The following is a 22,815-nucleotide window of genomic DNA, read 5'->3' as shown; positions in this document are numbered from 1 at the left end:
AGAGGAAAAGCTTTCAGCTTTTCACTGTCGTGTATGCTATTAGCTGTGGGTTTGTCACAAATGGCCATTATGTTAGGATGTGTTCTGTTCAGTTCAGTTCAGTTCAGTCGATTAGTCGTGTCCGACTCTCCACGACCCCATGAACAGTTTAAAAAAAATTATTAATTGAAAAGATAATTGCTTTACAGTACTGCATTGGTTTCTACCAATATCAACATGAGTCACCATAGGTTACCTATGTCCCCTTCCACCTGAACATGCCTCCCACATCCCTCCCCATCCCACTCTATAAGAGCTTTGATGAGAGTTTTTATCATGAATGGATGTTGTATTTTGTCAAATGTTTCTCTGCATCATTTGAGATGATCATGATTTTTATCCTTCTTTTTGTTAATGTGGTATATCACACTGATCGTGGCTATTGAACCTTCCTTGCATCTCTAGGGTAAATCCCACTTGATCATGGAGTATGATCCTTTTGATATTATTGTTGGATTCAGTTTGCTAATATTTTGTTGAAGATTTTTAGATCTATATTCATCAGAGATATTGACCTGTAATTTTCCTTTTGTTTAGTTTCTTTGCCTGGTTTTGTTATCATGGTAATTGTGGTTTTATAGGATGAAATTGGGAGTGTTCCCTCTCCTTCAAGTTTTTGGAATAGTTTGAGGATAGGTATTAGCTTTTCTTTGAAATAGCTCAATTGGAATTCCATCACCTCCACTAGCTTTGTTCGTAGTGATGCTCTCTAAGGCCCACTTGACTTCACATTCCAAGATGTCTGGCTCCAGGTGAATGATCACGCCATCGTGATTATCTTCATCGTGAAGATCATTTTTGTACAGTTCTTCTGTGTATTCTTGCCACCTCTTCTTAATATCTTCTGCTTCTGATAGGTCCATACCATTTCTGTCCTTTATCGAGCTCATCTTTGCATGAAATGTTTCCTTGATATCTTTAATTTTTTTGAAAAGATCTCGTTTTTCCTATTCTGTTGTTTTACTCTATTTCTTTGCATTGATTGCTGAGGAAGGCTTTCTTATCTCTCCTTGCTATTCTTTGGAACTCTGCATTCAGATGCTTATATCTTTCCTTTTCTCCTTTGCTTTTTGCTTCTCTTCTTTTCACAGCTATTTGTAAGGCCTCCTCAGACAGCCATTTTGCTTTTTTGCATTTCTTTTCCATGGGGATGGTCTTGGTCCCTGTCTCCTGTACAGTGTCATGAACCTCCATCCTTAGTTCATCAGGCACTCTATCTATCAGATCTAGTCCCTTAAATCTATTTCTCACTTCCACTGTATAATCATAAGGGATTTGATTTAGGTCATATCCAAAAGGTCTAGTGGTTTTCCCTACTTTCTTCAATTTAAGTCTGAATTTGGCAATAAGGAGTTCATGATCTGAGCCACAGTCAGATCAGCTCCTGGTCTTGTTTTTGCTGACTGTATAAAGCTTCTTCATCTTTGGTTGCAAAGAATATAATCAATCTGATTTCGGTGTTGACCATCTGGTGATGTCCATGTGTAGAGTTTTCTCGCGTGTTGTTGGAAGAGGGTGTTTGCTATGACCAGTGCGTTCTCTTGGCAAAACTCTATTAGCCTTTGCCCTGCTTCATTCCGTGCTCCAAGGCCAAATTTGCCTGTTACTCCGGGTGTTTCTTGACTTCCTACTTTTGCATTACAGTCCCCTATAATGAAAAAGACATCTTTTTTGGGTGTTAGTTCTAAAAGGTCTTGTAGGTCTTCATAGAACCATTCAACTTCGGCTTCTTCAGCATTACTGGTTGGGGCATAGACTCGGATTACTGTAATATTGAATGGTTTGCCTTGGAAACAAACAGAGATCATTCTGTCATTTTTGAGATTGCATCCAAGTACTGCATTTCGGACTGTTTTGTTGACCATGATGGCTACTCCATTTCTTCTAAGGGATTCCTGCCCACAGTAGTAGATATAATGGTCATCTGAGCTAAATTCACCCATTCCAGTCCATTTTAGTTCACTGATTCCTAGAATGTCTATGTTCACTCTTGCCATCTCCTGTTTGACCACTTCCAATTTGCCTTGATTCATGGACCTAACATTCCAGGTTCCTATGCAATACTGCTCTTTACAGCATCATACCTTACTTCTATCACCAGTCACATCCACAACTGGGTATCTGTTTCGCTTTGGCTCCATCCCTTCATTCTTTCTGGAGTTATTTCTCCACTGATCTCCAGTAGCATATTGGACACCTACCGACCTGGGGAATTCCTCATTCAGTATCCTATCATTTTGCCTTTTGATACTCTTCATGAGGTTCTCAAGGCCAGCAAATTTGGAAAACTCAGCAAGGGCCACAGGACTGGAAAAGGTCAGTCTTCATTCCAATCCCAAAGAAAGGTAATGCCAAAGAATGCTCAAACTACCGCACAATTGCACTCATCTCACACGCTAGTAAAGTCATGCTCAAAATTCTCCAAGCCACGCTTCAGCAATATGTGAACTGTGAACTTCCAGATGTTCAAGCAGGTTTTAGAAAAGGTAGAGGAACCAGAGATCAAATAGCCAACATCCGCTGGATCATGGAGAAAGCAAGAGAGTTCCAGAGAAACATCTATTTCTGCTTCATTGACTATGCCAAAGCTTTTGACTGTGTGGATCACAATAAACTGTGGAACATTCTGAAAGACATGGGAATACCAGACCACCTGACCTGCCTCTTGAGAAACCTGTATGCAGGTCAGGAAGCTATAGTTAGAACTGGACATGGAACAACAGACTGGTTCCAAATAGGAAAAGGAGTATGTCAAGGTTGTATATTGTCACCCTGCTTATTTAACTTATATGCAGAGTACATCATGAGGAACGCTGGGCTGGAAGAAGCACCAGCTGGAATCAAGACTGCCGGGAGAAATATCAATAACCTCAGATATGCAGATGACACCACCCTTATGGCAGAAAGTGAAGAGGAACTCAAAAGCCTCTTGATGAAAGTGAAAGAGGAGAGTGAAAAGGTTGGCTTGAAGCTCAACATTCAGAAAATGAAGATTATGGCATGTGGTCCCATCACTTCATGGGAAATAGATGGGGAAACAGTGGAAACAGTGTCAGACTTTATTTTTTGGGGGCTCCAAAATCACTGAAGATGCTGATTGCAGCCATGAAATTAAAAGACGCTTACTCCTTGGAAGGAAAGTTATGACCAACCTAGATAGCATATTAAAAAGCAGAGACATTACTTTGCCAACCAAGGTCCGTCTAGTCAAGGCTATGGTTTTTCCCGTGGTCATGTATGGATGTGAGAGTTGGACTGTGAAGAAAGCTGATCGCCAAAGAATTGATGCTTTTGAACTGTGGTGCTGGAGAAGACTCTTGAGAGTCCCTTGGACTGCATGGAGATCAAACCAGTCCATTCTAAAAGAGATCAATCCTGGGTGTTCATTGGAAGGACTGATGCTAAAGCTGAAACTCCAATACTTTGGCCACCTCATGCGATGACTTGATTCACTGGAAAAAGAGTCTGATGCTAGGAGGGATTGGGGGTGGGAGGAGACGGGGACGACAGAGAATGAGATGGCTGGATGGCATCACCGACTTGATGGACATGAGTTTGAGTGAACTCCGGGAGTTGGTGATGGACAGGGAGGCCTGGCGTGCTGTGAATCATGGGGTCGCAAAGAGTCAGACACGACTGAGCGACTGAACTGATTAGCTTTTCTTTATATGTTTGGTGGAATTCCCCTATCAAGTTGCCTGGCCCTGGATTTTAGTTTGCTGCAAGTTTTTTGTTGTTGATTGTTCTGTTCATATTGCTGTTTCTTGATTCAGTTTTGGAAGGCTATATGTTTCTCAAAATATGTCCACTTCTTCTGCTTTGTCCAATTTGTTGGGATATAATTATAGTATGTGAGGTATGTGTGCATGCATGCTCAGTTGCTAAGTTTGTCTGATTCTGAGACCCCATGTACTGTAGCCCACCAGGACCCAGTGTCCATGGGATTTTTCAGGCAAGAATACTGGAGTGGATTTCCATTTCCTTCTCCAGTGGATACTTCCAACCCAGAGACTGAACCCATGTCTCCTGCTTGGCAGGTGGATTCCTTACTACTGAGCCACCTGGAAAGCCCATGTGAGGTATAACTGACATTTAAAATCACACTAGTGGGACTTCCTTGGTAGCACAGTGGAAAAGAACCTGCCTGCCAATGCAGGGGACACAGGTTCGATTCCTGGTCCAGTAAGATTCCACATGCCTAGGAGCAACAAAGCCTGGGTGCCACAACTATTTAGCCCGCACTGCAGAGACTGAGCTCTGCAACAAGAAAAGCCATAACAATGAGAAGTCTGAGCACCACAACTAGAGTAGCCCCCACTCACTGCAACTAGAGAAAGCCCTTGCACAGCAACGAAAATCCAGTGCAACCATAAATAAATAATTTTTAAAAATCACATTAGTTTCAGATGTATAACATGATTTGATATGTTACAAAATTATAATCACATAAGTATAGTTAACATCCATTGCCATATAAATTTTTTAATGAGAGATTTCAAGATCTTTTAGTAACTTTCAAATATGTAATACAGTATTATTGACTATAGTCACCATGCTGTACATTGCATCCCCATGACTTATTTTATAACTGGAAGTTTGTACCTTTTGACCCTTCACCCATTTTGGCTATCTGTGACACTCTGCCTCTGGCAACCACTGAAGTCTGTTCTCTGTACCTGAGTTTACTTTTGTTTTTAAAAATAGATTTCATCTATGAGTCTTAAAATAAATTCCACTAGTGATATCATACAATATTTGACTTAATTCACTTAGCATAATGCTCACACATGCCATCCATATTGTCACAAATGGCAAGATTTTCTTCTTTTTTAAGGCTCAATAATATTCCACTGTATAAATACACACTACATCTTCTTTACCCATTCATCCATCACTGGTCACTTGGGTTGTTTCCATATCTTGGCTATTATAAATAATACTACAGTGAACATAGAGGTGCCTGTATCTTTTTGAATTAGTGTTTTCATTTTTGAGGATAAATAGCCAGAAGTAGATTTGTTGGATCATATGGTAATTCTATTTTAAAATTTTTTGAGGAACCTCCATACTGTTTTCATAGTGGCTGGATCAAATTATATTCCTACCAACAGTACATAGAGGCTCCCTTTTCTCCACATTCTTGCCTGCACTTGTTACTTGTCTTTTTGATAACAGTCATTCTAACAGGTGTGAGGTGGTATTTTGTGATTTTTATTTGCCTTTTCCTGATTAGTGATGAATATCTTTTCAACTGTCTGTTGGCCATCTTTTCTTGGTTAAAAAAAGTCTCTGTAGCTCCTCTGCCCATTTTAAAATGATTTTTTTTTTGCTACTGAGTTGTATGGCTTTATATATTTTGGTGTTAACCCCTTATCAGATATATAATTTGCAAATGTTTTCTCCCATTCAGTGGCTGCCTTTTCCTTTTGTTGATGGTTTCCTTTGCTGCACAGCTTTTTAGTTTGATATAATCCCACTTGTTTTTGGTCAAATCCAGAATATTGTCAAGACTGATTTAGAGGCTCAGTGCCTATGTTTTCTTCTAGGAGTTTTATGTTTCATGTCTTATGTCCAAGTCTTTAATCCATTTTGAGTTAATCTTTGTGCAAAGTGTAAGACTGAAGGCAGGAAGAGAAGGGCATGACAGAGGATGAGATGGTTGGATGGCATCACTGATTCAATGGACATATGAGTCTGAGCAAGCTCTGGGAGTCAGTGATGGACAGGGAGGCCTGGCATCACTGCAGTCCATGGAGGTCACAAAGAGCTGGACACAACTGAGCAACTGAACTGAGAGTGGTCGTTTTCCCAAAACCATTTACTGAAGAGAGTCCTTTCCACATTGTGTATTCTTGGCTCATGTGTCATTCATGTGTGTCTGACCATACATGCATGGGTTTATATGTATTCTGTTCCATTGATCTATGGATCTATTTTTAAGGCAGTATCAGTTTTGATTACTATAGCTTTATAATGTAGTTTGAAAGGACATATAATACCTCTGGCTTTGTTCAAGATTGATTTGGCTACTCATGATCTTTTGTAGTTCCATACAGATTTTCAGATTATTAGTTCTATGAAAAAAATGCCATTGGCATTTTGATAAGGATTGCACTGAAATTGTAGATTTCTTTGATAGTATGGACATCATATATTATTTTTAACAGCTTTATTAAGGTGTAATTTACATATATTACATTGAGCTGTTTTAAGTGCACAATTATTTTTGAAGTTTATAAAACTGTGCAAAAGGGATCAAACCTAGGTCTCTTGCATTACAGGCAGATTCTTTACCATCTGGGCCACCAGGGGAGTCCTTCCCACTTCCATGTAACCACTAATGTAGTATCTGTTTTAGATATTTTCTTTTGTCATTATAAACAGAATCACACATTATATGGTTTATGTGTCAGAATTCTTTTACTTAGCATGATATTTCTGAGGTTCACCCATGTAGTAGCATACATCAGTGTTCTATTTTATGAATATTTTATTTACCATTTGATGGTCATTTGGATTGTTTCCACTTTTCACTAGTATAAAAAGCATTCACCTATAGTTTCTGTGAACAGTTTTCATTTCTCTTAGGATGGAACATTGAATGGAATTTGCTGGATCATATGGTAAACTGCTTAACTTTTTAAGAAACTGTCAAGACCATTTTCCAAAGTGGCTGTGTCATTTTACATATCTACCAGCAGTGTATTAAGGCTCCAGTTTCTCCGTATTCTCACCAACGCTTTGTCCTTAGCATAGCCATGCTACTGGCTATGAAGAGGTGTCTGCTTTTGGTTTTAACTTGCATTTCTCTTCAGCAGTATGTAAACCGTGAACTCCCAGATGTTCAAGCAGGTTTTAGAAAAGGCAGAGGCACCAGAGATCAAATTGCCAACATCCGCTGGATCATGGAGAAAGCAAGAGAGTTTCAGAGAAACATCTATTTCTGCTTCATTGACTATGCCAAAGCCTTTGACTGTGTGGATCACAATAAACTGTGCAACATTCTGAAAGAGATGGGAATCCCAGACCACCTGACCTGCCTCTTGAGAAACCTGTATGCAGGTCAGGAAGCAACAGTTAGAACTGGACATGGAACAACAGACTGGTTCCAAATAGGAAAAGGTGTACGTCAAGGTTGTATATTGTCACCTTGCTTATTTAACTTATATGCAGAGTACATCATGAGGAACGCTGGGCTGGAAGAAGCACCAGCTGGAATCAAGACTGCCGGGAGAAATATCAATAACCTCAGATATGCAGATGACACCACCCTTATGGCAGAAAGTGAAAAGGAACTCAAAAGCCTCTTGATGAAAGTGAAAGAGAGTGAAAAGGTTGGCTTGAAGCTCAACATTCAGAAAACAAAGATCATGGCATGTGGTCCCATCACTTCATGGGAAATAGATGGAAAAACAGTGGAAACAGTGTCAGACTTTATTTTTTTGGGCTCCAAAATCACTGCAGATGCTGATTGCAGCCATGAAATTAAAAGACGCTTACTCCTTGGAAGGAAAGTTATGACCAACCTAGACAGTATATTAAAAAGCAGAGACATTACTTTGCCAACCAAGGTCCGTCTAGTCAAGGCAATGGTTTTTCCCGTGGTCATGTATGGATGTGAGAGTTGGACTGTGAAGAAAGCTGATCGCCGAAGAATCGATGCTTTTGAACTGTGGTGCTGGAGAAGACTCTTGAGAGTCCCTTATACTGCAAGGAGATCCAACCAGTCCATTCTAAAGGAGATCAATCCTGGGTGTTCATTGGAGGGACTGATGCTAAAGCTGAAACTGCAATATTTTGGCCACCTCATGCGACGAGTTGACTCACTGGAAAAGACTCTGATGCTGGGAAAGGTTGGGGGCGGGAGGAGAAGGGGACGACGGAGAATGAGATGGCTGGATGGCATCACCGACTCTGTGGACATGAGTTTGAGTGTACTCCGGGAGTTGGTGATGGACAGGGAGGCCTGGCGTGCTGTAATTCATGGGGTCGCGGAGAGTCGGACACGACTGAGCTGAGCTGAGCTGCATTTCTCTAATGACTAGTGATGCCGAGCATCTTTTCATATGCTAAGCCACTGGATACCTTCTTTGCTGAAATATCTATTAAAAAATTTTTTTTGCCCACTTAAAAATGTAGTTGTCTTTTGAGTTTTAAGAATATGTAATCTGGATATAAGTTGTTTATAAAATATGATTTGGAAATATTTACCCAGTCTGTTTTGTCAATTCACTTTTTTTCCTGTTGGGTTGGCCAAAAAGTTTGGGGTTTACTGTAACATCTTACAAAAAAGCTGAACGAACTTTATGGCCAATGCAGTATTATGTAAGTTGTTGCAGGTGTACATTGCTCAGGACCACTTTGTAGAACAGCAGGCTTCTTTAAAAGAATAAAGACTAGACTACCAAAAAGCCTTATCTTAAATTGTATTTATTGACCTCATTCTTTACTGTGTTCTTTAGAATCTAGAGTTCAACTATGAGGCTAAAATGGGACTTTTCTCAATTTTCTAGTCAAGTGATAAGACAACTGGTATCATGCAGAAAAATTACAGCTCGTTATATTTTCTCAAATATTCAAGTTTCAGTTTATTTCAACTTTTATTTTCATATAAATAAACAATACTATGTCTTATACCTAGGATGCAAGGACTTGGTTATCCTTGTTGGGATAATGGTTCTCCATCTGTGGAAATCACTCTGTCTGGTGATAACTAGTAAGTAGCTCTAGCTATACAATTATTTTGGCTAGAATTCCAGAAATGGTGAATGGAAGCTCATCTATTCGGTCTTCACGGAATATACCTGGGAAGGAAAAATGACACTTATTCATTACAAAGTATTCTTATTCATTACAAAATATTCTTACCAGTTTTCGGAAACACTTGTTGTCTCCCCAGTATACATTCCACTTCCCCCCATTATGTAGCAATAATGGTTTGGGTAATTCATACTTGGCTCAAGGAGTAGACCCTGATCTAGGTCAATAAGAAAAATCTCTCTCCTATTCTTTGCTAGAATTACTGGGTTAAGCTCATAGCATTTCACAGCCACGTGGATTAGTTCAGAAGTGTCCTGAATTAGTGTGAAAAGTTGAAGACTCTCACTAGGACAGTGTGATATGCCATAAAGCTGGGAACTACTGAATGATTCTGCCACCTCTCAGTTCAGTTCAGTCGCTCAGTCGTGTCCGACTCTTTGCGACCCCATGAATCACAGCACGCCAGGCCTCCCTGTCCATCACCAACTCCCAGAGTTCACTCAAACTCTTGTCTGTCGAGTCGGTGATGCCATCCAGCCATCTCATTCTCTGTCGTCCCCTTCTCCTCCTGCCCCCAATCCCTCCCAACATCAGAGTCTTTTCCAGTGAGTCAACTCTTCACATGAGGTGGCCAAAGTATTGGAGTTTCAGTTTTAGCATCAGTCCTTCCAATGAACACCCAGGATTGATCTCCTTTAGAATGGACTGGTTGGATCTCCATGCAGTCCAAGGGACTCTCACGAGTCTTCTCCAACACCACAGTTCAAAAGCATCAATTCTTTGGCGCTCAGCTTTCTTCACAGTCCAACTCTCACATCCATACATGACCACTGGAAAAACCATAGCCTTGTGATTGCAAAGTAATGTCTCTGCTTTTTAATATGCTATCCAGGTTGGTCATAAGTAGATTCTAAAATAGCCCCCAGTGACTTCTGCCTTCTGGTATTCATTCCCTTATACAATCCACTCACCTTCAATGTGGCCCAAACCTAGTGATTAGTTTCTAACTAGTCACAGGATACAGAAAAAGTGATGGATGTTACTTCTGAGACTAGTTGCAAAAGGACTGTGGCTTTCATCTTGCGCTTCCTCTCACTTGCTCACTCTCAGGAAAGCCACATGTCAAGCTGTGGGCCACTATGGAGTGGTCCATACGGCAAGGAGCTGGGAGAGGTCTCTACAGACAACAAAGAGTGAGAAACTGAGGCCCTAAATTCAGCCTGAGAAGAACTAAATCCTGCCAGTAACCACATGAGTGAGTTTAGAAGGACCTCTTTCTCTATTTGAGCCTTCAGATGACATTGCAGCCCTGTCAGGGAGCTTTAATACAACCTCATGGGACACGACTGAAGCGACTTAAATTGTGCTCAGATTCCTGACTCACAGAAACAGATTAAAAAAAAAGTTTGTTGTTTTAAGCCACTTAATTTTATAATCATTTGTTAAGCAGCAAAAGATACTATCATAAAAAAAGTTAGAGCTTTTTTTTTTCTGTTATTTGTAACTGAAAGCACATTAACATATACTAGCTAGTAGTAATCTAATCTTGAAAAGGCTATAAGACATTGTACACAAATAATTTTGTGAACTTAAGGTTTACAAATATACAAACAAAAAACCCCCCACCTACCCATTCACAACCATCTTCATTTCTCATATGGAAAATTATGTAATAAGGCCTCATTCATTCAGTATCCCTTATAATATTGACAAAGTCTGGGAAAGATTTACCTTTAATTACTTACACAAATAAACAATGTAAAAACAACAACAACAACAATGATCACAGGGCAACTATTAAGTCCACTTAAAACATCTACTGTTTAGGGAATTCTGTCAGTCCAGTGGTTAGGACTCCACACTTTCACTACCAGGGCCTGGATTGGATCCTTAAAAAATTTTAACACCATCTGTTTATATATAAGCATTAAATATGCTAATTTAAAAGGTTCTTAATTGATACATATTCATTAAAGCAGATCTGCAAGGACATCTGGTTAGGCATACTTTGTTCTTAATCTGGAAAAGCAACCTTTCAACCAATGGACATAGGGTGTCATGAATTGAGGGGTATGATTAATTCAATATTCTGTATCTGAAGCTCAATAAAACAACAACAAACTAAAAACTTACTCTATTCTTAGAAGGGCATTTGAAGTGGTGCTTCCACCAGCCAAGCTGAGTTCACTGCCTAAATAAAAGCCTTTGCTTTAGAGAGTTCTCAGGGGAGCAGGGTTGCATGAAATGGTCACTAGGTGTAAGTCTGGAGGCAGTAACAGTGGTAAGTCCTTATGTTCTATTTTCTAGGCAGTTCAATGAAAGGATAATGGCATTCTTGTCTGCCAAAATACACCTCTCAAATATCCTTGTCATTTATTTAAAGATTTGCTTCAAAGAGGTTTTTTTTTTTTTTAACAAAAATTCAAATATCAAAATGTAAAATGATATCAATCAGTAGTGTGCTTCTGGGAGGAGACAAGATTCGATATAGAAGTGAGGGGGGAATTTTGCTTTTTAAAATTATACATGCTGTTCTGTATTATTTAATTTTGACAAGCTTGTATTGCTTTTATAATTTAAAAAATAGTTGAAAACTTAAAAAAAGGAAATGTTCTGTAAGGGGATCTCATTCATGGTTTAGAATGAATTTTTTAATCATAACATTAACTTAATACCTATCTGAGCACTTGAGAGTATGTGAAATAGAAAGTAAAGGGAAGAAGAGACGGAAAGTTGTGGATAAGGGAGGGGACATTCGTATGGGCAGTTCTTAAAAAGAGACAAAAATGTGGGATAGTAGAAGAGGGCTATGCATCTGGGAGCAGGGGTCAGGAATCAACAAAGCCAGACTTTTAAACTCACTTGCTTATCTGTACATGAGATGACTAAGGTATTGGCTGGGCTGAAGAGGGAAACAGGGTGAGGATATTCTCAAAGATCATTGCAGTATTTGGTTGAAGTAAAGCTGCTACTTCCTGGGCAAAAACTTATCAGATGGGATATGCAGGGTGGGATGGTCTATATTTGACTATGAAGCTGATAGTGGGGAGTTTCCTGGATTGTAAGAAACAGAACTAACTGTGGTATCCATAAAGAAAAAATAACAAAAAAGATGGGACACGGAGTAACAGGAGGGGACAGGAAGTGACTGGGGCAGCTGGGAACTCAGGGATATTGTATTCTACCATAGCAAGCTGAAGACATATGGAGGTCTCTAGTTGGTTTTTAAAATTTCCAATATGAAAACAGAATCCAAACAGGCAACAAATAAACAAAAAGCTAAAGTAAAACCAAGTCAACGCACCATTCTGGTTAACAGCTGATTCTAAATATGATGGTTAAACTTTCAAGGTCTTCATTTTTTAAATGCAATTCTTCAAGCAGGGTGGTCGTGAACTGTGTAAACATCACATTTTCCTGAGAAAGCTTCTGAATGCCAAGAGTTGATGTCAATCTGAAACACCGAAAATATTAAATGCATATTCATGAAATTGGAAGGACTAAGGGGTTCCAGTCTTTAACATGGCAGAAGGGATTTTTCTGAGAATAATGAAGTCTCTCTAGAGACATTACTTTGCCAACCAAGGTCTGTCCAGTCAAGGCTATGGTTTTTCCCGTGGTCATGTATGGATGTGAGAGTTGGACTGTGAAGAAAGCGGATCGCCGAAGAATTGATGCTTTTGAACTGTGGTGCTGGAGAAGACTCTTGAGAGTCCCTTGGACTGCAAGGAGATGCAACCAGTCCATTCTAAAGGAGATCAATCCTGGGTGTTCATTGGAAGGACTGATGCTAAAGCTGAAACTCCAATACTTTGGCCACCTCATGGGACGAGTTGACTCACTGGAAAAGACTCTGATGCTGGGAAAGGTTGGGGGCGGGAGGAGAAGGGGATGACAGAGAATGAGATGGCTGGATGGCATCACCGACTCTGTGGACATGAGTTTGGGTGAACTCCGGGAGTTGGTGATGGACAGGGAGGCCTGGCGTGCTGTGATTCATGGGGTCGCAGAGAGTCGGACACGAATGAGCGACTGAACTGAACTGAACAGAGAGAGGATCTTCTACTAAAGCTGAAGAGAAATCTCATGAAAAAACTCAAAGACAAAACATGCTGTTACATAAGGAAAGAAGTTTAAAATCCTTAATCTAAAACATGTTAGTCATTATGTCAGCAAAAGCTATCAAAATTCTGCTCAGAAAAGAACATTAATGAAGTCTTTCCACGTGATGACAGGAGGTTGTGTAGAGAAGCTTAGAGCTGAGAATTGCTGTAAAAATCATAATTTGTATCAACTGTTTAGGTTATATCACTTGAAAAACAGACAATAAACAAAAAGATTGCCTTTGGATGAAAGCTTATCATTTTTATTTTTTTAAACATTTTTATTTTTGTAATACTGAACAGATGAATTGCGTCTTGCTTGCTTGCTTGCTAAGTCACTTCAGTCGTGTCCGACTCTGTGTGACCCCATAGACGGAAGCCAACCAGGCTCCCCCATCCCTGGGATTCTCCAGGCAAGAACACTGGAGTGGGTTGCCATTTCCCTCTCCAATGCATGAAAGTGAAAAGTGAAAGTGAAGTAGCTCAGTCGTGTCCGACCCTCAGCGACCCCATAGACTGCAGCCTTCCAGGCTCCTCCGTCCATGGGATTTTCCAGGCAAGAGTACTGGAGTGGGTTGCCATTGCCTTCTCCAGAATTGCGTCTTACAAGGTACTTAATACAAAACTTCAGAAGGAAAACAAAGCTTTCTTCTCTAACCATTTCCAGTAACTATCCTTAAAGACTGATTACATATATAATAGTCATAGAAGTAATTTTCATGAATGTGATTAGTAAACATGATTTTTTAAAAAGTAAACAATATCTAATCACAAAGACTGCAAAGCATTCCTTTTCATAAATTTTTGTATCTCCAGAGAGCATGAGCATGCTTCACAGAGCCTTTTTCCAACTACATTCTGGAAATCTTTTTGAAAAAAAAAATTATTTTTCACCCAGTCTACACTTCCCACACAAATCTCTTACAGATGCTTATTTAACCTTGGCCATTGCCAGTGGGCACATCAAATATAAATAAAATAACTCTGATTTAAATCAATATAGCTCAAGAAATCAGAGCAGAGGAGTTTCACAGTAGTGAGTGTGGAAATGAGAAATGTTATCTTCTGAGGCAGATTTCTTCCTTGCCTAGCCATTTCACACAGAAAGCAGAAACAAAAAGAAAAATCTGTCAGAGTTGTCCAAAGATGCCCTAGACTTTGAGTAGATTCTCTATATTCCTGAAGGTATTTTAGCAAGAACTGGAGATGAGGTGACTCTTTCCAGTGAAATCCAGAGAGCTACCCAAGAAAACCACTGATTTCCCTACCCACCTCTCCTCATTTATAGCTAGTGGATGGAGTACTAGGTTCTCCTATTTCATGAGCCTTGTCTGCAGGTATTCCCCAAAGGCAGTTCATACTTGGAAACCCTTCTATCCAAGCATTCTAATGCCAAGTTCAAGCTGGGCACTTGGGTAAACTTATAGGCAGTTGTGGCCAGCTTTTCCTGTGGAGAAAGTAGAACCTAGAAGTCAACTCTTTTGGCTTTTCTCATACTTAGCGGATGCCAACACTTAAAATATCAAGGTGCTGCTTCCCCACAGTAAGACGAAAGGTGCTGGGGATGGGATAACATTGGCTAAAAACAAGAAATCAGGGCAGTCAGATCAGATGTCGGCTCCACAGAAACCGAGCTTCTGTGTGTTTTAAAAATGGTAATGACATACCCAAAACAATGTCTCTGATTTTCAAGGAGACTATATGAAAACATACAGTTTGGGTTCATATATGAAGACAAAGTTTCCTCAATTACTTCTCAAAGTGCCATTAATATGTTTTAAAACTTCCTCAAATTAGAAATAAAGGTTGACTACTAGATTTTTCAACCTGTATGCCCATATGAAAGCAGAAAATAATAAGTGTTATAGAGAAAGAGTTTGTAAGAGAATTGTTCTATCAATCACCCTAGTTAGAAAATATTTTGGGAAGAGTAATACTTCTCTAACAAACTTACAAGGTTAACATTATTATATAAATAATTATAGGATATGTTCGTGCATGCGTGCTAAGTTGCTTTCAGTCGTGTCCAACTCATTGCGACCCCATGGACTATAGCCCACCGGGCTCCTCCATCCATGGAATTTTCCAGGCAAGAGTACTGGAGTGGGTTGCCATTTCCTTCTCCAGGGAATCTTCCCGACCCAGGGATTGAACCTGGGTCTCCCGCACTGCAGGCAGATGCTTAAATAGGTTTTTAAAAAATCAATTATGATAACAACATTTATCATGTGCTACCTTGGAGATTTACTGTGTACTTGTTCTAAGTATGAATTATCTCTTTTTAACTGCACAATGACGCTGAAGAACATATACTGTTCCCATTTTATGAGTAAGGAAATAAAGGCACAAAAAAACGGAAGTACCTTCCCCAAAGTCACAAAGTTAGTAAGTGTCAGGTCACGGCTTTGAAACCCAGGCAATATATCTCAAAAAGCCCATACTCCTGGCTAATATGCAAGCTTTCATTCTTTGTAGGCTACAGAATACTATATAAATTTAATCTTTACTTGTGCCCTTCACTACTGTGCCCTCAATGAACATGCAGAAGAAACAGAATGTTTTAACTGCTTTAAAGAACTAGAAGGACAACAAAGTAGATAGCAGCAGAAGGAAATGCTACTGGAGAAATCATACAAGGTCTGGTGTCTGTTAGGAGACAGTAATAGCAGTTTTGGGGTCTGGGAATTTCTGCTGCAAGTCATCAAACAGATAGATAGCAATCCTTAGGCATCTGGAGCCAGGATTTCCTGACTTCTCTAAACACTTGAGCCTTAAGTGTTGTTGTATAATTTTACTCCTGGAAAGTGAGCCAATGAGATTTCCTTTATTTATTCCCTTGTCCTTTTAATCTTTATCTGAAAATATTTTTTCCCTACCCCCAAGTCCCTAACACAGAATGTTGTAAGAAATATATATTACCTTTCTAAAATTTTTGACTTAAATCCTTTTTGGAATAAGCTGAGGTATAAAGAAATAAATACTCTAATAGTGCCTGTGTACCTCTAAACATTAGTAACCCAGTGGATTACTTTTGGGGAATCATGTAAAAATTGTTTTTCTTCCCATAAATTAGGCTCACAAATACAAAAAAAAAAAAAAGAATGGTTTTGACAAGCTATAAAGTCATAATAATATGTCAGGGAAGATGCTAAACCCTGAACACTAGTAATTTTATTAATTCAGTCAAAAGAATTATGATTTGCTTCTATCTCCAAAGTAATTTACATTTAAAGTTGAATTGGAGTTATATATAACCTTTGTTTTCCAGATTCTTTGACTTGCCTACTTTAGTATGTTTTATTACTTAATAGCAACTGGCACTCTTCCAGACTGACTGCTAACTGGATATCTGCTGGATGTCCATGTCCATGTCATTGCTGTAGTGAGAGGCCTCTGTGCCTGTTTGCACAGATGAATCTGAGACAAGATCATAACTTTTTATCAGACTTTATGGTTTTGGTCAATGATAAGAGTTGGCTGTTGCCATTGACAAAGATGCTTTTGCTACTGACAAAGCAAGGATTCTTTTTAGGGTACACACCACCTTAATGATAGGTACTATTGGCTGAACTGGGTGGGCGAACCTGTCTGATGGAGAGGAGCGCTGCATTGAGCTTGGAGACAGGGTTCTGTGCAGAATCTGCTTTTGTTAGCAGTGACTGTGGAAGGTGGCTTCGGAAAGCACAGAGCACTAAGCAACATTGTCTATGTGTGCTTAGAACCAGGTCCAAGGACAAATGAACAAAGACTTATTACTGGAACTATTCTTTACATGGTCTCTTCCCTGGCACATCTGACAGCCTCTTCTTAGTTCTTTTTTCAGTCGACTGCAGTATTTGATGCCCTCATTCACTTCCTCCTTTTCTAGAATTCACCTTCTTTGGCTTTTTAGGTACTCTTATCTCAGTTCTCCTCCTACTCCTGAACCTTTATGATCTCTCTTGCTGGCATTTTTTTTTTTTTAACCAGCCCATTAATAATGATAGGTCTTACCTAAGGTTTCATATTGACCCTCTTCTGCATTAAATCCTATCTCATGGCTCTGATTACCAGTGATTCAAATCTCTTAACTTCTCTCTTGGGATTTTTTTCCACTTTGGATGTCCAAAAGGTACCTCAAATACATTCTGTTCAAACCTGAAATTCTGACTTCTCATTTTCATCAAAACCTTCTAGTATTAGAAATCTTAGTCATCTTTTAACTCTTAACCCTTAATGTTCTTTGTTCAATTAACTACCAAGTCCTCCTGATTCTCCTCTGATGTGCTTCTTAGATCTATTTCATTTCCCTCATTCTCACTGTCTAATTCAGTCTCCTCCTGGGACTACCACCTCAGCTTCCTAAGTGGTCTCCCACTCCATTCCAGTCTCCACACTGCCACCACAATTCTCTCTCATAGGTCTGATTAAGTCATTCTCTTTGATAAGTACTTATGGAAGAAACCAAATTTCTTTGGACCTTTTTTCATTTCTATCACATGGATATTCTTATAAATATTTCAAATAATATAAAAATATATAGTTAGTTGTATATTTTTTTCTCATCAAGCAGAAAGGTGGAAAACTGGGGTATTGTTCCCTTAATAGTAATACATAACTTGGTGAATGATTACAGAACTGAAACTACTGCTACGCCATACTAGCACTTCTCAGTGTACTGCAAGATGCATGCGTATGTGTGCGTGCTTAGTTGTGAGTGACTCTTTGTGACCCTATGGACTATAGGCTGCCAGGCTTTTTGTCCATGGGGTTCTCCAGGCAAGAATACTGGAGTGGATTTCCATTTCCTTCTCCAGGGGATTTTCCGGACCCAGAGATCTAACCAGGGTCTCCTGCAACTTCTGCTTTGGCAGGTGGATTCTTTTACCACTGAGCCACATGGTCCTGGACAAATGATGGTCTGTGGGCCAAATCTGCTTGTTACTTTTGTAAATAAAATTGAAAAACAGTCATGCCCATTTATTTATGTATTCTGTAGCTGCTTTTGTGTTCCAGTGGCAGAGCTGAGCAGCTGGGATTGTAGGGCCAGCAAAGATGAAGATATAATCTGGACCTTCACAGAAAGTTTGCACACTCTTATACTAGAAGACTAATATGCACCAATTTTAATTTAAAGTGAATAACTCAGTCACTAATACAATGCTTTATATGCTATAAGTCTGATGATGGGAGCAACTAACATGAGATGAGAAATCCAAAGCAATCATTTGGCCATAGGATATTCAAGATCTGGAGTGTGAAAGATCTTCTGCACCCTGGATCACTAAAGTATGAAAGATGCTTAACGAAACCAAAAATCTCTCATAAAAATCTACCAGCTGGAGAGAGAACTTTCCCTGATTTACTTCAGCCAAGCTGAGCAAACTTGCCTCAATTACGCCAAGGTTTGGTTTGTCCTCACAGCTGGCTGTGCTCTTTCTAGGGGGTGCTCTTTCACCAAATATCTACATGGTGGACTCCTTCACGTAGTTCAGTTTTGTTTAAATGTCACCTTGTCTATCTGAAACCCATCGTCTCTTTTACTGTCTCTACCTGCTGACTTTGTCTTCACAGTCCTTACTATCTTCTAGTTCTGTTATTTGTTTGCTTGTGTATGGTCTATCTCTCATCCAAAAGAAGGTGAATGTCATGAGCGTAGTGACTCGTGTATTTACTGCATTCACTGTGTCCTTCGTGTTGGGGACACTGTAAGTGATCACTAATTACTTGTTTAATGAGAAGAAATGGCTTAAGAGGTCACAAATTTATTGTGTTTACTGAAATATGTTTTCTTCTTCAAAATACTTTCCTCCTTTCAGTTTTAGAGGAAGGAAGGGAGGAAACATTTTCTTGACTCCTCCCCCCGCCTGCACATAGTATCATCTTCTTGCTAGAATATTTCAGAATATCTCAGTGAGGTGAGATGAGCTTCAAATTCATTAGGTAGGCCAAGCATTAAATCAAGATCTACCACTTGTTTCTCCATTTCTCCTCCTCACTTCCATTTGTCCTGAAACTCAGTGTTGGCCAAGGGTGAGTAGGACTGAGAGCCACTGAGCAGGCTTGGTTTGTAGCTTTAATTCACTCCAGTCCTGTAGAGGAAACTGTGGAGCAAGGAGCTGTTCCTCAAGTGGTTGCCTGGTGCCTTCCTCTGGAGCAAAACCACTTTAGCTTCACAGGTTAAATATGAAAATGATACTTGACCAAAAGGAAAAGCACTCTAGAATTTCTACAGTCCAACTAATATAGGTCATTATTTCTGTGTATTTCTGGTTGGTTACTACTGTTCTTGAATGGGGTGTGTTGTTACTCTTTTTAGGTCAATGAAAGTAACAGAGTGTAGCTGCAAAGCTATATTCCCTTTCAGTCTTTTCCCATTAAGTTAAACGATCTAAGAAAACAGACTCAAGATCATTTCTTAAGGTAGTGATTTGGACCCTTTACACAAGATAGTTAATAAACTACCTCCATGACCTTGAAGGAGGGAGATTCTTTACCTCTATGTGTGTAGCATGTTGCAATGGTTTATATAGTTTAAATCCTGGACATTGTTTCTTATATATAATGTAAATGGCCCTTGCAGAATATGGAGGTGGTGGGGGGTGTGTGTGGGAGGGAGAGGCAGTACTTAAAAGTTACTCCTTCATATTCTTGAAAATGGTTCTTAATTAATTCCAAGTCTTTTTATTATTTCCTGGTGGCTTCCCTGGTGGCTCAGAAGTTAAAGTGTCTGCCTGCAATGCAGGAGACCTGGGTTTGATCCCTGGGTCAGGAAGATCCCCTGGAGAAGGAAATGGCAACCCACTTGAGTATTCTTGCCTGGAGAATCTCATGGACGGAGGAGCCTAGTGGGCTACAGTCCATGGAGTTGCAAAGAGTCAGACACGACTGAGTCGGACACACTTTCACTTAACTGTTCCTTATTCAGACTAGTGTTCTTCCCTATATCCATAATTCTAGCTTCTCATTTTTCTAAAATGCAATGCCCCAGAACATACTGTTCAAATTCATTACTTCACACAAAAATACATCTTCAGAGAAAGAGATCATGATGTAAAATCTTTCACATCTAAGTTATCTTTGAAGTAAAACCTCAGAATCTTATCAATCCTCTCCCTTTTTTGTTAAATTGAGTCCCCAGGCTCCTCCTTTCAATACTTTAAAGGATTAGCACATACATCTGTATATTGTAATCACCTGTTTAACCTTTTAATTAAAGAACAACTCCCACCCTATTATATATTTAAAGGGACTCAAACCTCTGTTCCAGTCCAACAACTTCTAATAGTGAATATCAAAGGAAACAATAACTCGCCCAAATAACTACTCTACTTAAATAAAACAGTAATATAGCATAGTTGGTATTTAACAGTGTGCTTTATGTAGGAAATGCCTTTAAAATAATCAATAGAAAATGTGACCGGCAGTGAGTAAAAACAAAAGATTTTTATGTTTCCATTTATTTCCTTTGTGTACTTTTAAAGATGAATAAAAACCTCTAAAGGTGACATGAAAAGGATAGTTTACCACAAATAGTCTTTATGTTGGAGAATATAATTTGACAAAAATGACATAATCTACAAATGTATAAATCACAAACAAGCCAGGGAACATCTCATGAGAACGCCACTGATTCAAATCTCTATTCTGAAAAGAAAGGCAGCCTTCTATAACTAGTTCTTTACCATATGGTCAATGGCATGACAACAAAAGCAAAAAAAAGAGAAGTGTCAAACTGCATCTTATTGATAAGACCTTTATTTAGCTGACTGCTTCACATATGCTACACATCAAAAGGAGAGTCTGAAGTCAGGTTAGGACAGGTACCCTCTATTTGTTATTACTGAGCTATCAAACAACATCTGGTTAACAGGAATTATTATACACAGAATTGGGAAGAGTTTCAAAGTTTGACAACTGAAACAGATTTTTAATTAAAAGTGGCCTTTTTATAAATCCTTATATCCAAGGATTTAGAGCTATACAAACTCTTGATTAAGCCTCAGAAGAAAGTTACCTATGACTGAGTTTGTTTTCTATCAACAGAGAAAGCTATATGAAGAATAAAAGTTGTAGTTTACTGAACAAGTAGAGGTAAACAACTGATGGGACTCAAGGTTATCCATCTCCTGTAGTGCATTAAAAATCAGTAATTAACTTGGAATTTTAAATGGCCTTCCCATTGTGGTTGTATTGTCTTGCTTAATGCACATTCCCACTGGGGAGCATACGATGCAGCTCTTGCAACACCAGAAAAAGCGGTATGGTCTGATCGATCCTTTCCTGAATAATCTGGGTGATATGTGTGAAGATCACATCAGGCATTTATCTTAAATGAAATAGCACAAACATCCCTTAGCCTGACCATCAACACTAAGCAGCAGTAACTCTTAAAGAGTTTCCTAAACTTGCAGAATCAAGCTGGTAGGCTGTTGTAAAATGACATTGAACAATACTCCTCATATTCAGTATAATCTTAAGTGAAAAAAGTGCTGTCAGAATGTCTATGTGAATAAATGTCACCAGAAAGCGTGCTTCTCTATTGTTTGGGGTTGGAGGAAGGGACAGGAAGTGAAAAGCCACACTTTCTGTATTATCAGATTTGAGAAATTACTAGGTTCATATGAGTTCTGTTGCAGCAGGGAAACCTATTCTGCTGATTACCACACATAAAGGTGATGAATATGCAGAGACTGCCAAAAGATAATGCTGGGCTTAAAAGAAATTTTTTGACACTCTCTCATCCTTCAGAAGTTAGGGCTGGGAAGAAGGTAAGAGGAATATTTCTGTTAAAAGGAAGTACCTTCAATATTTACATGCACAAGCACTATGCCTGTTACTTTACCAATGAAAACAGAATAGATATTACAGTACCTGACATTTCAGGGGCTTAGACTCAAACAAAACCAAACGTCTTTTGGGACAGATGAGGCATCTTTATTAATACTGGCCTGAGTAAGTGAGAAATCCGAAACATGAGGTCTAACTGCACAGTCTTCTTTGAAGAGACTATACCACTTAAGTTTCTTCAAATGCGACCTATCCAGCCAGTTTCCTTTTGACAGCTGAGGTGGGCAGGGTGAGGGATTCATCCAGGGTCACACTGGTTAAGAACAGTGTGCTAAAAATGGACACCTTTTATCACAGAGGAATCTTGCTTATCTATCAAGTCTGGATACTCCTTCCTGCACTGCAGCAACAGTTGTCACTTTACCCTTACTAGGCCTTCTTTAAGAAAATGAGTTGGGATTTTCCCTCCTCTCTACATGAACAAGTGCTAAATGATAAAGGATGACCTCTGTCTGTGAAAACACACACTCAAAACTGAAACAAAGGAGAGAGGTGACCAGTAAGAAACCCAGCGGGTCAAAATGTCATCTATTTTCAGAAATTTGAGGGCTCACACAAACCCAAGGCATTTTACAAACCATCTCTCTCAGATATTAAAAAAACGTTTTTTAGTATAAACTTTCAAAAAGGATATCATCTGTATGTTCAGGGTTCATATTTAAAATAACTCTTTTTCTACCTTGAGTGTTTCTTACTAGGGAGAAGGTAGATGATTTTTCAGCTCTGTCAGTGATTTCTCTAAGAACATTTGTCTAATCTGTGACTCCTAGCCTCCTCCTTGAAGTAACACAATGACCCCAGGGGCACAGGGAAAGAACAACAAAAAAAGTCAGCCTATGGAAGAGCTTTTCTTTTTTCATAAAATAACATGGACTGGGCCAAGTGCAGAGGTAACTCCTTCATGGCACTTCCCTAAGCTGCTCTGGATGTTGTTTTTAAGTAGCTGCTCTGGAACATCCAGAGCTTCCCTGGTGGCTCAGAGGGTAAAGCATCTGCTTGCATTGTGGGAGACCTGGGTTTAGTCCCTGGGTGGGGAAGATCCCCTGGAGAAGGAAATGGCAACCCACTCCAGTATTCTTGCCTG

The 22,815-nt window shown here is 39.3% G+C and overlaps 1 protein-coding gene across 9 annotated transcripts in view; it reads right to left on the bottom strand.

Annotated features, from left to right (window-relative positions):
• The window catches only part of RPAP2 (RNA polymerase II associated protein 2), a 113,142-nt gene that overhangs the window by 12,334 nt on the left and 77,993 nt on the right, over positions 1 to 22,815 (bottom strand). For 4 of the 9 annotated variants that reach the window (XM_088835490.1, XM_088835491.1, XM_088835486.1 and 1 more), the window contains 2 exons: positions 12,104 to 12,253; positions 8,454 to 8,843 (listed from right to left, as the gene is read on the bottom strand). In XM_088835490.1, the coding sequence (XP_088691616.1) occupies positions 12,112 to 12,253 (142 nt within the window). In that variant the 3' untranslated portion in view covers positions 8,454 to 8,843; positions 12,104 to 12,111. Of the gene's footprint in view, positions 1 to 8,453; positions 9,630 to 9,651; positions 9,977 to 12,103; positions 12,254 to 22,815 lie in introns of those variants that run through there. The other 5 variants (XM_088835492.1, XM_088835493.1, XM_088835487.1 and 2 more) reach the window with 4 other exon arrangements.

This window comes from Moschus berezovskii, chromosome 4 (genome assembly GCF_049115385.1).
Source record: "Moschus berezovskii isolate FMDL1 chromosome 4, NW_MosBer_1.0, whole genome shotgun sequence".
Lineage (NCBI taxonomy): Eukaryota > Metazoa > Chordata > Mammalia > Artiodactyla > Moschidae > Moschus > Moschus berezovskii.
The sequence above is the reverse complement of the archived record's forward strand: the minus strand, read 5'-3'. Positions and strand labels throughout refer to the sequence as shown.